Genomic DNA, 17,585 nt, shown 5'->3' on the forward strand with positions numbered 1-17,585 from the left:
AAAGAGAACTAATTCTATGTTTAACTTAACGTTTCAGCAAGTATCATCTTTCTTTAAAAACATTCTCTAATTCCTTCCAAAACAATTGAGAGAACTTGCAAAACCATAGATAATGTTGTACTGAATCTATTTCATTTTTACAGAAATTGCACTTGTCACTGTTTGTAATGCCTATTTTTTCTTCAGAGTTTTGTTTGTAACTAAAATGTTGTGACAAATTCTAATTTGAAACCACTTCAATTTTATCTCTTTTACCTTTTTTGTTTGCTTCATTGTGGTTACCCAATTAACAATGATATCTAATTTTTGCTCCCACTTAACAAAGGAATTTATATTGTAAATAATGAGTGGTTCAAGAAGTATATCATAATATATTTGCGAGCCTTTCATAGTAGAGGATATTAAGTGTAGTGCTTTCGGTCATTCATTACAAGTTTTATCACTCAGATAAATATTGTGTGTAATTACGTAACTTTTTATTGATCGTATCAATCCCATATACACTAAATAATTTACATTAATGTTATATTCTTCTGTAAAGCAACTGTAACTAAGGAAGCACCCATTCTCATCAACAACATCTCTAACCAGAAATATATTCTTGTTTGTCCAACTCTAAATTTGTCGTTGTAAAAAAGGGGCTCTGCAAGTACCTCGTGTGGTTCTTTTAATTGTATTTGTTTCGTAAAATTCATGTATGCCTGAAAAACATTTTTCCAAAATTGGTTACATTCGATATTTATAAACTTTCTTGAACCATACAGATGCAATGCGTTAATTTCTTGGCATTTTATAAGTAAGATTCTCTTCCACTTCGGTGTTCCTGCGTATAATTTCCTTATCCATGTTATCTTAAGAGCATGTATAAACTTTTGTATGTCTGGTATACCTATTCCTCCATTTGCAACATTATGTATTGAGTATTTTCTTTTAATCTTATCTGGTTTCTTATCCCATATGAATTCATAGCATAGTCTTTGTAATTCTTTTACTTCTTTGTCTGGAGGGTTTGGAAGAAGAATCCATAAGTATATAAGCTTTGAAAGTATGAGAGATTTGAGAGTAGCAATTCTACCGACGGGTGTGCATATACGCTTTGACCAAATCTTGAATAAGTTTTTTGCTTTTGTTAATTTGTCCCTTGTATTCACTTCAGTTATTTTTGATAGATCGTCTAAAAACCATATACCTAAAATCTTGAATTTGGGGCGGTTCCATTTCATATTCTTTTCTGGGAGACATTTCCTTTTTGAATTTTTCATACACCCTAACCACATTTAGCGTTATAATTTAATTTAACTTCAGACCTGAAAATTCTTCAAATCTATTTAGTGTTTCAAATAATTTCTCATATGATTCTTTATCTCCATCTAACGTAAATATTGTGTCGTCAGCAAACTGACTAATTTTAAATTTGGTGTTAAATATGCTAATGCCTTTAATACCCTCATCTTCCCTAATCTTGCATGCCAGAATTTCAGAGCACAATACAAACAGGTATGGCAAAATCGGGTCTCCCTGACGGCACCCCCTTTGTATTTTGAAACTCTGGGATACCTCACCATTTACTATGACATATGACTTTATATTTCTGTAAAAAGTGCATACCCATTTACAAATATCTTCTCCAAATCCAAAAGCATTTAAGACCTTGTTCATATATACCCAGTTTACCAAATCAAATGCCTTTTCAAAGTCTATTGAAACTAATAAGCCTGAATTGTCTTCTTTTTTCTAAGTAATGCATGATGTCATATAGTATTCTTAAGTTATCAGCAATGATACACAAATGGAATAAAACCTGTCTGATCTTCATTTATTAACTTAGGCAGGACTGACTTAATTCTACTAGATATACATGATGATCCTATCTTATAAATAACGTTTAACAGGGATATAGGCCTCCAGTTTTTTAAGTATTCCCTTGGTTTATCCCCTTTTGGCAGGCATGTAATTAATCCTTGTCTGTGTTGTTGACATTTCTCCACTTATAAATCCTTCATTCAGTGATCTTACAACAAAATCACTAATGTCTTTCCAGAAAAATTTGAAAAAAATTAGTCATTCCATCTGTACCTGGACTCTTGTCGTTTGCATTCACCTAATAGCATCTGTGGCTTCTTGTCTTATAATTAATCCTTCTAGTTGTTTTGATTCTGTCTCATCAAGTCTGGGTAAGTTGTTTAGATAATCACTAATATCTAAACCTTTTACATTCTGTTCTTTGTATAGGTCTTCATAATAATGCCTTGTCGCCTTTAGTATTTCATCTGTTTCTGTCAGTATATTACCTTGATCTGTAACTAATTTTAACATGTGTTTACTGATAAAGTGAGGTTTTTCAAAATTACAAAAATATTTACTTACTTTTTCACCCTGAGATGCCCATCTTGCTTTAGATCTTAAAGCTATCCCTTCCATTTTCAATTTCCTTAATTGTATGAGCTCTTCCGTTTTCTCCTGCAATTTTCTAGTTATATTATACGACCGAACTTCCTTTTCGAGTCGTCGTATTTCCTTTTCTAACATTTCCTCTTTGTCTATTTGTTGCTTTTTCTTTCTTATTCCAAAAGTTATAGTTTTTGCTCTTATCTCCATTATCAACACATCTAAAAAGAGCTGGCTGCTTATAGTAAACTGAATTTCATCATTCGGGATATTCCATGTGTTTTCTCATGCGTAAGGTAATACTGCATACTGTTCCTTTATTTTCTCTATTGTTTCTTTCACTAATTTAATATAATCACTGTCTCTAAGTAAAGATGAGTTAAATTTCCAAAAAGGTTTTCTTTTGGGTTCTGTATTAAATACTAAGTCAACTTTGACTAAAGAGTGGTCACTTCTATAACCATACAAAATATCAGCGTCTTTAACATCAGTAACCAGGTTATCTGAGATCAAGAAGATGTCAAGACGGCTTTGTTGTAAGGGAGCTGGTCTCCTCCAAGTGTATCTTAAGACTTCAGTATTGAGTTCCCTCCATTATCTACTAACTGTAAATCATCTATCATTTTTATCTTTAAAACTCTTGTGCTCCCTGATTATTCACATGCTTATAATTATGATAGGTTGGGATTCATTACTAAATTCCAATCCCCTCCCATTATGACATTAGAAATTTCTTGCTCTTCAACTTTTTTCTGAATTTCTTAAAAAAAATATAGGGTCATCTCTGTTAGGGCATTGGGGAGATATTCATCTTTTAAAATCATTTTTGTTGTGTGAGGATCTCTTGAAAATATATTGGGAGTTATTCACTTTAAAAACTCTTTCTCCAGTATTTCTTTGGCAAGAAACCATGTCGTGTTATATTTTTTCATCTCTAATTTGCTGGGTATTCACATAGAACACTGAACACTGAATGATTTTAATGACTTAGGCCAACAGCCCCTATCATACCAGCTGTAAACAAAACACATTCCTGATAAATATGACAACAAGATATATATGGTGGTGAATATTAATATCAACTCTGCAGGTGCTCACAGAGAAAGAGAGGGAGCAAGAGAGAGAGACACAGAGAGAGAGACAGACAGACAGAGAGACAGACAGAGACTGTAACATTATCATTACAATTTCAACAAAACAAACAGCACAACGCCTGCAAAAAAATAGCCATCCACACAAACAGGCTTGCACAAACACACTTTATACACCCCAATGAAAATATGCCTCCAAGGAAAGGTTACAGAAAATGTATATCAAAGAGACATCAACAAAATATCAAATCAATTGCCCTGCATATATACAGTTCGTTTACACTCAGGGGTAAGCTCCAGCATGCAATCCAATATTTACAGGCGGCACATCTGTCACAATGCCAATGCTTTCGTATCAAGCCTTTCCATGGATTTGAGAAAGTTTGCCCCAGACTTTTATTTTTCACCTCAAGCGTACTTAGTTTTCTATTGTTCACACAAAAACACTGCAAACTAGCTTTGAATTTGGGCACAGTTTCAGCTGACTCCATCTTGGATCAAAATTTTATTCATGTCTAGACACACAAACACACACACACACACACACATGTGCAGACACACACATTCCATACACTTCACTTTTCATATTTTCTTTCCTATTTCTTTCTTCATTCATTGGAAACCGATTTCATTTTGAAATAAACTTCTATGTTGAAGTTACACTTGGCATTCAAAATCAATCATGTGTACAAAGAAACAGAAAGCAGACTGTACAGTCTATCCACACACACCGAAGGGAATGTGGCACCTGTGGAAGCAACAGAAAGTATCATAAAACTGAAGTTCACATCACACTACTGAACATTCACAACAGCGTACACACACAAAACTGCATCCACACTCAGCACCTGGATTCATGCTATGGTACTACTTTCAAACAAAGAATAAACTACTGCAATACAAAATAGTATCCATCCAAGAATACACACACTCGTCACAGAAACACAGAGTCGCATAAGCATGCATGCAAGCAACACAGCTCATTTTGCTGTGATGCTCACCATGTTACAAATGTGTACATGCTGTCATCACAGCATAAAGTAAATCTGACCATTGTATGCATTCCACATGGTGAATTGTGATCAATGATTTTGGGGACGTTAGCACTCTGATACAACTCTGAATAATCTCAAAGTCAAAAAATCCAGAAAGGAGATCTCTCTCTTGTGTACACATGCAAAAATCACAGTGGGTGTGCGTGCCCTTGCATGCTGTTAACACATCTGCTAGCTCATTTGTCTCTGCTGCTCACAGTTTTGATGTAATATTGTACTGTCTGATGGCATGTGTGTGTGTGTGTGTGTGTGTGTGTGTGTGTGTGTGTGTGTGTGTGTGTGTGTGTGTGAATCAGATTAATGTGTGTGTGTGTGTGTGTGCGCGCATGCACGTGCATGTATCTCTGTGAGTGTGTGTGTGTATGTGTGCATGCTAGACAAAAAGCCTTTTGGTCCTGAATATGCTGCATATAATATACAGACAATGCAGAACAAATACATGGTTACCTCAATTGATTTTTTGACTCAAAAGAAGAATGAGGCTAGAAGAGTAAAGGATCAAACAAGAAAAAGAAGTAACTCTCTCCATTTCCAAGGTACACAACTAAGTCAATACTGCTTACGCTACTGATTTGACTAGCACACTGGCAAATAAAAGGCACACAGGAACAACCCCAGAAAGTTCATCAAAAATGGAAGTTATGGGCTTGTCGTATTGTCTGTTCTGTAATGCCTATATTCTGTGTAGCATGTTCATGACTTAAACTGTTAAAGGCTTTGCCAGTCTTGAATAGCAGCTCATTTTTGTTTGCATATTTCGTCTGTGGTTGTCATGTTAAATGATTGGTAAAAGGACTTTTTAACATTTCTATTAAAGTATTATTTTGTCAAGTGGGTTAGGTAGCAAATCTTGAGGTGTGTAAGTCTTGACAGGATTAATGATTTTAAGACAACTACTCCTGCTAGAGGAGTTGTCAGTCACTTTAACCATATCTTCTAATTTATTATGTTTAAATTTCAAGAAATTTATCTTGGAGGTTTAACTCTACACAGTCAATTAAGTCATTTGTAAACCAGACACCAATAATCTTAAACCTCAAGGGATTCCAGTTTATCTGCAAATGTGACATAAATTGTTCCTTGGAATTTTGTTTACTTCCTGTCTACACTACGTTTGTCTTCCCTGTGTTTAGAAACAGCCTAGATTTCTTGCCAAAGCTATTTACAGTGTTCAGAGCTTCTTGAAATTAGTTCTTATCTTTATTAAGTTATCAAACAAGAATAATTCCATGTCATCAGCAAAGTGAGAAACTATGTGCTCTGTTTCATTTGTTACAATTCATTTTATTCTATTATTTGGGCATATTATAAATCCCAGAATTTCAACATACATTAGAAAGAAATATGGGCAGACCGAATCTCCTTGCCTATTTTAAAAAATTTAACCTCAAACCATATAGACATAAGACCATTTACATAAACTGCAGTTTTATGTTACCATAAAATGTAAGTAACCCACAGATTTACCAGATCACATTTTTGAAATATATCATTTATTGCACATTCTTTCAGCCAAAGGCACAACTACTGAATTTTGATGGGTACCCTCTCATATTTGTATAAAAAGAAATGAAATGGCCGACAGAGCAGCAAAAAACGGTGCACAAAGAATAGAGAATACTTTTGAAATAGATTAAAAAAAAAAAAAAAAATCAGTTTCAGAATGCTAGATTTCTTGAGTCTTCAATATGGATCAGATGTCAAGCTAGTAATGATGACAGGATTTCATACCCAAAGGAAAAGGGGTTTACAAATGAAATTACACGATACAGAGTGATGTATTTCCCATGGTTCTATCATAGACTAGTAACCTCTCTGGTGTCTTGAATACGACTAGACTCTTTCAAGACAAAGTTTCAGAAAAACGTTTATTGTGTTTGTGGTAAACAGACCACACGGAACATATGATAATTATATTCTCCATCCATTTTCCTTGAAGAAAACATACACTTTTGCACACTTCTGAGCACTATTTCAATTTTTGTGAATTTTTTTTAGAGCTTGGTGATTCATTTGCAAAAATTACAAATATTTCCGGAAGTCAAAGGGTTAAGATTACATATAAGAAAAGTCAGTCTGATATTGTTAGTTGAATGTCACTTTTGTCAGGAATGCCTGAGCATTCCTTCATAAAATGTATTCGGTTTCAGACGACAGAATGGAATAGCATTTTCAAGAAATAAAAATCCATCACGCGCTGTACACGTGATTTTGTGATTAGCCAAGCAGAGTGCGCTATTCTGGGTCACTCCACAATCAAATGGTATGATTGGTCAGCCCGCCATGTGTGGCCCGTCTCACACACACGCTGACAAAGTCACTGACCGGTCGTCTGCTCGCGTGCCAGCCTGTTAGCAAAGCGGGCTCTTCTCAAAATGTTGTGAAGCGAACAAGGCAGCGACGGCAACGTTTTAGGATTGCTTACTTGAACTTGAAATGCTACAAACTGAAGGGTCGGACATTGAAGAGGTGGATGATGACGAAGAAGAAAGTGAATTTAATGCAGAAAGCGAGCATGGGTATGGTGATTCAGGGTGAAAAATTGGCAGTATTTTCTACATATGGCAAAACTGTAAAAATAAGATGAGAAGTTTGACTTTTTTATATGCAATAGCTCAACACTTAATAAACCTGTTCTGAAAGTTTCATTTTCTTACTCTGTATTTTGTATTTTTTGTAATTTTTTTTCCAAAATGGGCCGTCTGTGGGGAAAAGCAAGGGAGAAAACTTGTCCTGAGTGAGTTGAAAGGGAACAAATGAATTTCCACAAAGAATGGCGCTTTTTGTCTTTTTCAAAAGTCAAAGTCCATGTTAATATTAAATGGTCTGTTCAATATCCAGGCTTAATATCCGTGTCCGTAACAAAATTCTGCAGAGATCATGAAGAAATCTAGCCAGCTCTGTTCTATTAGGGTACTTCTACATGTGTATCTTCTTAATTCTGGATCTACTTCTCTCCTTAACTTAGATTACTTTAATTGTGGACTCTAACTTAGGTTACTATGATTGTTCACATATCTATTATGTCAAAGCTAAAGAGCAAGTTGAAGTGCTAATGACAGAACTGGTCTTAATGGACATACTTGAAGTCCATAACCAGATTCCAGTCCCCACCTACTGTAATGTTTTCGCATCCCTACATGGCAGGGTAAACAAACAAAACTGTCATACATGTTACATGACTTCTTGAGTGTGTATGTGTGCATGACTGACTGACTGACACAGGAAATGAATGATGAGCACCAGATGGCTGCTGTCAGTCAGCTCTGCCCAGGTAGGCAGCCTGTTGTGCCAATGACCCCAAGTTTGTAAAGCAAATGGAGGATAGGAACTATATAAGTATCCACATAAATCAATCAATCAATTATATTTCTTTCTTTCTCCCATTTCAGTATAACAATCAAGGTTGTCTTGATTTGGGCCAGATATACACAAATAATATAGAAAAAATCTTTATCTTTGATCTTGAAAGAGACAAACAAATAATTACCTGTTATCTCCTTATATACTTTAAAAATCTTAAATTCAAACACCTCTTGAGTTGGAACTATGGGATGCAAAGAAACATGTTTACTCAACTCGGCTGTAGTATAATCCAATATTCCAACTTTGGATCAAATTCAAAGTGGATATCTTGCAGTAATTCTTATTTTTGCAGAAATGAAATAATCTCTTCTGTTTTCTTATTGTAAGAAAAAAACATTGCCATTGCAGTTTGAAAAATATTGTTACAAGTTTTGCTCTACAGATCGACATCAAGCAGATGAATACTGCAGAAAAAAACGTAAAGAATTGTACCCCGCAGCCTGCGTATTGTGAACGGCAGTGGAATATAGTGCCAAATCATCTTTTTTACTTCCTCACCGGCAGCCTCAACTGAGGATGGCTTCGATACATGTAGAACATTTTGCTGTCAGAAATTATCATCTACTTCTTGGAGTATGCTGCCAAAAGGAGCTGTATAATTCTGAGTGAGATCAAATGAGTGTTGATAAGTTGCAGTCTCTTCCATTCTACAAGTGTCTGGAAAGTCTGAACCCGAGACATTTCTTCAGCATTCATGGGCAACTTTGTTGATGTTACCCAAGAGTGTGGCCCTTCCGAATAAAATCAAGATACATACAAGCGCACTTTCATGTGCATGACAGTTTTTATTTCATCATTTGAAGAGCTATACTTTGTTTTCAGGGAAGTTTGTGTTTCCGTAACCCAAATGACATGTACTGACAAACGTCACATAGATAACATTATCTTTGAAGAGCATTTGATTTTCATCCTGTGCATATACTAGAATGAAATTAAACATGTCTGCACATTGTGCTGGTGTGATACTTTAGGAAACTTTAGAGATGCTATGCAACTGTGAAGATTTGGATTCCTACAAAGCAGAGTAAAGTATATCCTGAAAGAATGGTATTGGAGTAACGCAACTGAAAGTTCCAATGCAGATCTGACATCTTCCAGTTTTACTGCTTTACTTTTGTTTCCACTTTTTCCTTGGTATTAATTGGTCCGTAGTGTGAACCTTCATTATTCAGAACAGACAGCAGGAATCAGTGCTGCAGCATTACAGAATAGTCAAGTAATGATGAGGGCCTACATTGTATTTTCTGTATTCATCATGACACAGCACACTGATTAGCACATAGTACGCAAATGAGAATGAGGTAACAAATATATAATAAAAATTACCTGTCACAGTGACTACCACAGCACAACTTTCACAAATAGTTTGTAAAATAAAGCAGTGACTAAATGTGAATCATTACAAGTTTTATACGACTGAAAAATAACATTTCATTCACAATTATCATATGCTTCTGACTGTGTATGTGTGTTTGTGTGTGTGTGCTTGTACATACCTAACTATGCACACAATGGTCAATCACAACTACACATGTATACGCACACTGAAACAGACAAAGAAAGACAGAAAGAAAGCAAGAGAGACTGACAACAAACTTAGCACGTTTATCATGCACATTAGTTAAAAACTTGGAACACATTGTTCACATAACTTTCAACTTTCTCTCTGCCCCAGGCCTAAAGATCTCTGTGTTGAAGAAGAACACCTAACAAAAAGCACACAGACAATGAAGGTACCTTGTTGGTTGGAGAGGAGGAAGGCAGGAGGAGGCAGTGGTGAAGACGGCCATCACATGTGGCCATCACCAGCACTGGGGGCGTAGTGTCCAGACACAGCACTGAACAGGCATCCACACCGTAGTTGTCCTCCGCAGGGGGACACATCAGCAGGGGACCTTGGGTTGGCAGCTGCAGGGGTCTGCCATCCACCCATCAGGGAAACACATTTGTTAACTATCAACTGCTGTTACATCTTCTTTTAAGTATGGATCTCCCCCGTGGGATGCTGGGGGTCTTTCAGCATAAATAGCATCCCCATCTTCTGGAAATTCTGTGCTAGAAATTCCCTCTTATAGAACAGAATATGTCTTTATTACCAAGTGTACAGGGGTCACAAGAAATATTGGGGGGGGGGATAGTACATAAAAAGGTACAAACATAAATCGAAAATCATACACAAACTCAGATAAAGTAGAATTTAGGATACATACATATGCACATCAACAGAAGAACTTGTGCACACTGAAACATGCAGGCACCCACACACACATACACATGTTTGAACAGAAGCTGCATGTTTCATAAGGATGGGGCTGATGACTAGATCTTCAGGTAAATGGTTGTTGATAGCACAATTCTATTTAATCATACTGGATTTGTTTGAGAGACAGGGCACTGTTTCAGGAAAAAGCTATTGGTGAAATGATTGGTTTTCGTCCTTATAGTTCTGTACCATCAACCAGAGGGGAGCATCTTGAAAATCCCAAAAGCTGGATGTGATTCATCCAGGCTGATTGATTTTGCTTTTTTGAGTAGCAACTTATAATGTATGTCGTCTAGAGAAGTTAACACACTTTCAATGACTGCTCGGTAGAAATCAACCATAATTCATTTTTTAACTCCGAACTTTTTGAGGCGCCAAAGAAAGCACAGGCACCGCTGTGCTTTCTTAACAAATTTTTCCACATATTTCTCACATTTCAAATCGTTGGAAATGATCAGTCTGAGAAATTTATTTATGTATTGCTCTTTTAATTTCTGTCATTTTTCTTTCTTCACTGTTGTCTCTTTTTAATGCCTTCCTAGTCCATTCTCCTTTCTTTTTTCGAGCAAACCTCGACACTTTTCCTCTTTTCCGCAGTCTATCATGTACTATCCGAGCTGTTTTGCTCTGGCGAACAGGTAGTGAAATTGTGAACACTGGAATCTGCACTAGCTGTCCATTCTGCAGTGTTAATTGCTTATATGGCCTTTTTTTTTCTTTTCTTTTTTTAAATGTCCTTTTTGTTTGGATTTGAAGCATTAACAAACAAAAAAAACAACAAAAAAACCAAAAAAACCCCCCCAAAAATCCTTTTTCGTTTTGTTTTTTTTTAAACATTTTTGATTCAGACAAAGGTTTATAGATACAGAATTTATATGTTTTGTGCATTAGAAGGTATAGGGTAAGCATATAATTAAGTTCTAAGTACTGACAAATCTATAACAGAAAAACAATATATGTTCAATGTCACAGTTCCAAAGTAGCATTGTATAGCTTAATCTTGTATCAAACAGTTATAAAGTGCCCATTTTTCCACAAACTTGTTATATTCCATAGTTATGTTAAAGGCATACTTGTCAACTTCATATGCCTGTTTGAGGTCTTTTTTGAACATTTGTAATGTTGGTTTTACTTTGTTGATTCTACATTTGTATACACAGAATTTAGCTATCAATAAGATATATGAGAAACATTCATCAGTTTTCATTTTGTTATGTCCAAAAAGCACCAGTGTGTCGTTCAGGTTAAGTCTATCACAATGTAAACACTTTTCTTTTAAATATCTCACAAACTCCTTCCAAAAATGTTGTACATGGTTACATTGGCATAAATAAAGCAGAATTGTATCTCTTTCTTCCTTACAAAAATTACACATATTATGTGGGAGTATTCCCATCTTCATCAAAACCGAATTTGTCACAAGAATATGATAATTAATTTTCATATGGAACCATTTCAACCTTATTTCATGGATTTTTTTTGTATTGAAAAAAATGTTTTTCCAATCAAGCTTGTTTTCAAAAATCAAGTCCCAATTTTTACAGGCATTTGGCTTTTCTGGTTTTCCAATTATTATTTTGTAGAAACATTTTGTTCCTCTTGGGGCCTTTATCATTGCAGTGTATGCTTTATTAAAGCTGATTCCATTGTGATCATTGTTTTCAAATGTTATGTTCTTTTCTCTTAAAAACCTTTTAACTGAATTAACACAACCGAAGAATTCTAACATTGGGACTTGATTTTCAATTTTATCTGGGAATTCTTGAATATTGAAAAAATGTCCATTCCCTTTCACAATGTCTTTCACATAATAAACATCTTTTCTGACCCAGTCTTCAAAATACAAGACTTTACCATCAATCTTAAATTTGTTATTAAAAAACAAAGGTTCCATCAGGATATCTTGCTTAACATGTATACCAGTTTTGTCATAAAATTCTGTGTAGCTACGAAACACATCTTTCCAAAAGGGGTTTATTATACGTCTTCCAACTGTAAGAACTATTGTAACATTTCAACTTCTGGACATTCTTTTGATAATATAGTTTTCCATTTTGGACGATACGACAAATTGTAGCATTTTTTCAACCATGTGAGTTTTAAAGCTTTTGTGAATGATAGAATATGTGGAATATTTATACCCCCGTTTTGTACACTGTGCACTGCCACTTTTTCATGATTTTTTGTTATATGGGAATGAACTGTGTTTTGTAGGTTTCTCTTGGTGATTTTTTTGCTGCAGATGTGACACTTTTGTGTTGATGTGGTTGAGCATTTGTTTGGTTTGGCAGTTCTGATATGGCCCTGGGTGGTCGGCTGGACTGTAAGCAACAATAGACAAAAGTAAACTCCTTATTACTTTCTATCATCAAAGAATTTAATTGTTTGGCAATTTTGAAACATTTTGTATGCAAATAAACCATCCATTTTTTATCAACCGGTTCAGTGCCTATGAGACTTTGCTTCTGTATTTTGTATAGTTTTTGTACTAGAATTAAAAAAATATATATTACCCTTGAATCCTCAAAATTCCCTGGCAAAGGGAGAGCACTGGATGGGTTAAAAAATGAAGGAAAAACAGTTGTTGTTTTTGTTTTGCTCATGAATCAAATCCTCGGATATCTGAACTGTCATGTCTGAGATTTACAGCTGTATATGCAGATCTACTTGAGTCACTACTTCTCAAGTAAAATGAACAGAACCAGGCTCCATCCCAGTATCAGCCAGGTCTGTTGTGCTTTGTATAAACCAAGCAAGCCAGAAAATACACTTTTACAATCATCTGGTTCATATACACCCTCTCACAAAACAAAGTAACAAAGTAAAGTAGTACAAAGTAAAGCAAATATAAAAGACTGAGAGATCAACATGTGCAGTGGGAACTGCAGCCCACAAATGCAGAAGTTTAAGAGATCGATCGATCAATTTCACTTTTCAGAGTCCCATGTACACTCATCACATTTCTCCTCACCTCCGCACTCTATACTGGCTCCCCACTGAAGCGAGAATCAGATACAAAGTTTCATGTCTCTGCTATTCTGCTTTCCACTCCGCAGGACCTACATATCTTTCTGACCTTATCAGTGTTTGCACTTCCGCAAGAGATCTCCGCTCTTCTCTGACTGTTACCTTTTGAAACTTCCTCATGTCAATACAAGAACCTATGGTGAAGGTTCTTTCTTCTTTGCTGCTCTTCACATCTGGAACAACCTTCCTCATCATATCCATGCATCTGATTCTATCTGCTTTTCGCTCATCACTAAAAACTCATCTTTTAAAACCTATCTATAAGCACTCTCAGCTTCCTTGTTCTCCAACACCACCCACGTCAGCTCACTTTGGATGTATGAAGAGTGGGAAAAGGAGAGTGTGTGTGTGGGGGGAGGGGAGGGGTTTTGAGAAAGAGTGGTCATGAATGATTTATGTAATCTGTAATATTTTTCTTTAACCGTTTCTTTTTCTATTAACCCTTTCGCTGCCAGGAAAATAAGATTTAAGTGAAATCTATTTGCCAGGGTTTTTTTTCCACAAAAAACGGATATAAATTTTCAAAAGATTCTGTTATCTTTGTTATTTGAGAAAGACCCATAAAAGTATATATTTTCTGAAAGGTAAATGAATAAGAATACAAAACACATAATGTTTTCCCATTTTATATAATTCTAGTGACAAGCTGTTGTTTTGAAATCAGTGTTTTGTTTTTTTGTCACATTTTCAACTTGTTCAGTACAAACATTAGACAGGTAATTTGCACTAAAATATCATATTTTCTGGACAAATGGATATCTGCACACACAAAATCGTACTAGAACAACCACAATAAAATTGTTTTTAAAACAGATAGATACACAATGCATTGTGACTTCTCCAAATGATAATATGGTTGTGAGGCCATGCCCCCTCAGTCTCCACCCCCCTCCTCTTCACCCCTCTCACATGATCACTTTATCCAGTTCTCATCAGACCGCCTTGGCTGAGTGCCAAGAAAATCGCTCACACTGTGTCCTGCTAATAATTCGTTTAGTATCTGTCGTCTGCTACACCTGTACAACCAGCATCACTCACTGATGGTCGTATTTTGGCCACTCTCTTGATTGCTCCCTTTATTTTCTATCAAATCGTCCTATAAATGTTCATCACTGTCTTCTCCTTCGAATTTACACTTCAATTCTTTCTGCGCATCAGCTAAAGAAAGCAATCTTGGTTGATTTAGTTCGCCACAATCGCATGTCTTGAGCACGGCGTCAGTCCGACATTTTGTTGAGCGAGCAGGGAAAGGAGCCAGGCAAAACACTAAGACAGTGACCCAACCAAAACATTCAAATAAAGGACTGCCTCATGATGTAGATGGTGTTTCTAGCTATGAATAGAATCTAGAAAGATTCCCCAAGCTAAAGTGACCAGCATTTTCAATGAACTGAATGCAAACCAGGGAAAAGTCAGAATATTTCGATGACGAGTTATCTTGTCATATAGGCGGCCTAGGGGTTAATCCATACCAGAAATTTGGTTGCACATTTCTCCTGTTTTGCATTACAAGTTATGAAAAAAACACCCAAAACAACAACAAAAAACTAAACAAAAACACAAATAAAAACAGGAAAAGATCACAACAATAATAAATCAAATTTGAGCGGAATTATCCATGTTTTTTTTTGCTGCCGCATCGTCTGCACTGTTTCAGTGGCATTACTCCCACGCCGCTCATTTAGATTCCCCCATACACGGCCACACCCAGGTTCGTCCGTCGCAGTTCCAGTGTCGGCAGTCCACAGGGAACCATTGATGTTAGGTCGCAAGGAGGCCACGCACCAGAGGAGACCCTGCACTGCTGCTGAGTCACTTCGGTGGTGTTCAGTGGTGCCTGTTCCGTTTTTTAACGTACTTAGAACACCGCCTACTAAGTCCCCTACTAACGACAATAATGGCTTAGTTGCGGAGCCAGACTGAGTAAGCGTCCCTCCCGAGTGGAGACCGCCACCACGTCCATCAAACAGCAGCCCCCCATGAATCTGCCGACACTGACGACATTGACAGGACTCATCCCAAGCATGGAAGTGGAGGGGTATCGAAACTGAGGTCACCACCAGAGCAGGGCATGAAAGGCCACAGACTTTGAGACTATTTTATTTATATTGATGACGATGAAGGAGGAGGATGATGATGACGATGTTGCTATGGAGGTCCATTTTTGGTATGGGACTGCATGACAAGGCTGTACTCTACGCTTTCTGTCATAATGATATCCCGGCGTTAACCAGGCCAGAGAGATACAGACACTTGCAGTATTGGTCAGGTAATTAGAGCAACACACCGAAAGACGCATCCTTGAAGTGGATGACACTCGACTGTATGGTCCCAGTCTCCCCATTTAAAGCCACAGCACACTCAACTCTGGGTAGGAGCCGGCCACGGACTGACAAACCCACCTCTGCAGGGATTCGAACCCGCGTCCCCCCAGCCATCAGTCCGCGACGCTAACCACTTCGCCACGGCGGCTGGTGGAATTATCCATGTTATTTGTCATGGACAACTTTCTTGTTGCTGTGTGTTCTTCATGTGCAATTAGTGCATGCTGCACACTGGACTTCATTTTATCATCTCACCTGAAAGACAAGCACCTAAACCATTGCCAAAAGTTCAGTAGAGAGGAGTGATCACTGCTGGCATCAAGAGCAGAAAACTTTCTGATCAGGTGCTCAACCACTGCCACTGGTGGTTGGGCTATTTGTCTGAGTTGTTGAGATGATGTATAAAAACAAACAAGAAACACACGCATACAGGAAAAACAACAAATAAACAAACCCCCAAAACTGTGCATGGCTCCGATTATGGCAACATGTAATCCTGGCAGAGGAAAAACTCTTGAAAAATTATTAAAAAAAAAAAAAAAAAAAAAAAAAAAAAATCTCTGGCACTGAACACGTTAAAACATCATATATCTTTTGTGAAACACAATAAAGCAATCATGAGTTAAAGAAAATGGTTTGACTGCTTTCTTCTGTGTGTGTGTGAGTGTGTGCATGTGTGTGTGTGTGTTGTGCCTGCATGCACTTATGATTCATGCATGTTTCTGAAAGTAGGGCAAGTGCCAAATCTATCAGGGCAAGTGCATTTTCCAGAGACTTGCCCAGGGCAAATGGGGAAAAAAGTGAATGTCAAGCCCTGAGTGCTATCTGTGCATTTGTAAAATTCTAGAAATCACCAGTAAATATGAATGATATTTTTATGTTGCATTCAGTCCATGTTCACACTGATGTATTGTGGAAATTTATGGAGAATTATTTTTGGTTCCAAACCTACAAACCAAACCAAACCTGACCAAACCCACCTGTTAGACACCACCTCAGAGTAGGTGACCATAACGTCACCATTGCCTTTGATGAAGTAGACTGGCCAGACAGTAATGGCGTCCTCCATCCTGTGGACCTGAAAGGGGCGTTTCACAGGCTGCAGCTCCTGTGGGGGACCAAAGGTGAAGGCTACAGCTGTCTCTCCCAGAGCCATGCTGATGTTGAACTTGCTGGGGGAGACACTGCTGGTCATCTCTCCCGCCTGCAGGCGTGTGGTGCTCTCTGGGTGCTCTGGCTCTGTCAGGCTGTACACACTGCACACAACACATGTTTAGAAACAGAATGTTGTCAATCTTGTAAACACTGCACACAACACATGTTCAGAAACAGAATGTTGTCAATCTTGTAAACACTGCACACAACACATGTTTAGAAACAGAATGTTGTCAATCTTGTAAACACTGCACACAACACATGTTTAGAAACAGAATGTTGTCAATGTTGTATACACTGCACACAACACATATGTTTAGAAACAGAATGTAGACAATCTTGTATACACTGCACACAACACATATGTTTAGAAACAGAATGTAGACAATCTTGTATACATTGCATACAACACATATGTTTAGAAACAGAATGTAGACAATCTTGTAAACACTGCACAAAACACATGTTTAGAAATAGAATGTAGACAATCTTGTACACACTGTAAACAACACATATGTTTAGAAACAGAATTTAGACAATCTTGTACAAACTGTAAACAACACATATGTTTAGAAACAGAATTTAGACAATCTTGTACACACTGTAAACAATATATATGTTTAGAAAAAGAATGTAGACAATATTGTACACACTGCACACAACACGTATGTTTAGTAACAGAATGTAGACAATCATCTATACACTGTACACAACACATATGTTTAGAAACAGAATGTGGACAATCTTGTAAACACTGCACACATATGTTAAGAAACAGAATGTAGATAATCTTGTACACACTGCAAACATATGTTTAGAAACATAATGCAGACAATCTTGTACACACTGCACACATATGTTAAGAAACGGAATGAAGATAATCTTGTACACACTGCAAACATGTGTTTCGAAACAG

The 17,585-nt window shown here is 36.8% G+C and overlaps 1 protein-coding gene across 1 annotated transcript in view; it reads right to left on the reverse strand.

Annotated features, from left to right (window-relative positions):
* LOC143288474 (nucleoporin 88-like) overlaps positions 1-17,585 on the reverse strand; it is a 46,344-nt gene that overhangs the window by 24,683 nt on the left and 4,076 nt on the right. Inside the window, exons 4-5 of the mRNA XM_076597002.1 lie at positions 16,495-16,770; positions 9,638-9,818 (exon numbers count right to left, since the gene is read on the reverse strand). Coding sequence (XP_076453117.1) covers positions 9,638-9,818; positions 16,495-16,770 — 457 coding nt within the window. The remainder of the gene's footprint in view (positions 1-9,637; positions 9,819-16,494; positions 16,771-17,585) is intronic.

This window comes from Babylonia areolata, chromosome 12 (assembly GCF_041734735.1).
Source record: "Babylonia areolata isolate BAREFJ2019XMU chromosome 12, ASM4173473v1, whole genome shotgun sequence".
In the NCBI taxonomy this organism is placed as follows: domain Eukaryota; kingdom Metazoa; phylum Mollusca; class Gastropoda; order Neogastropoda; family Buccinidae; genus Babylonia; species Babylonia areolata.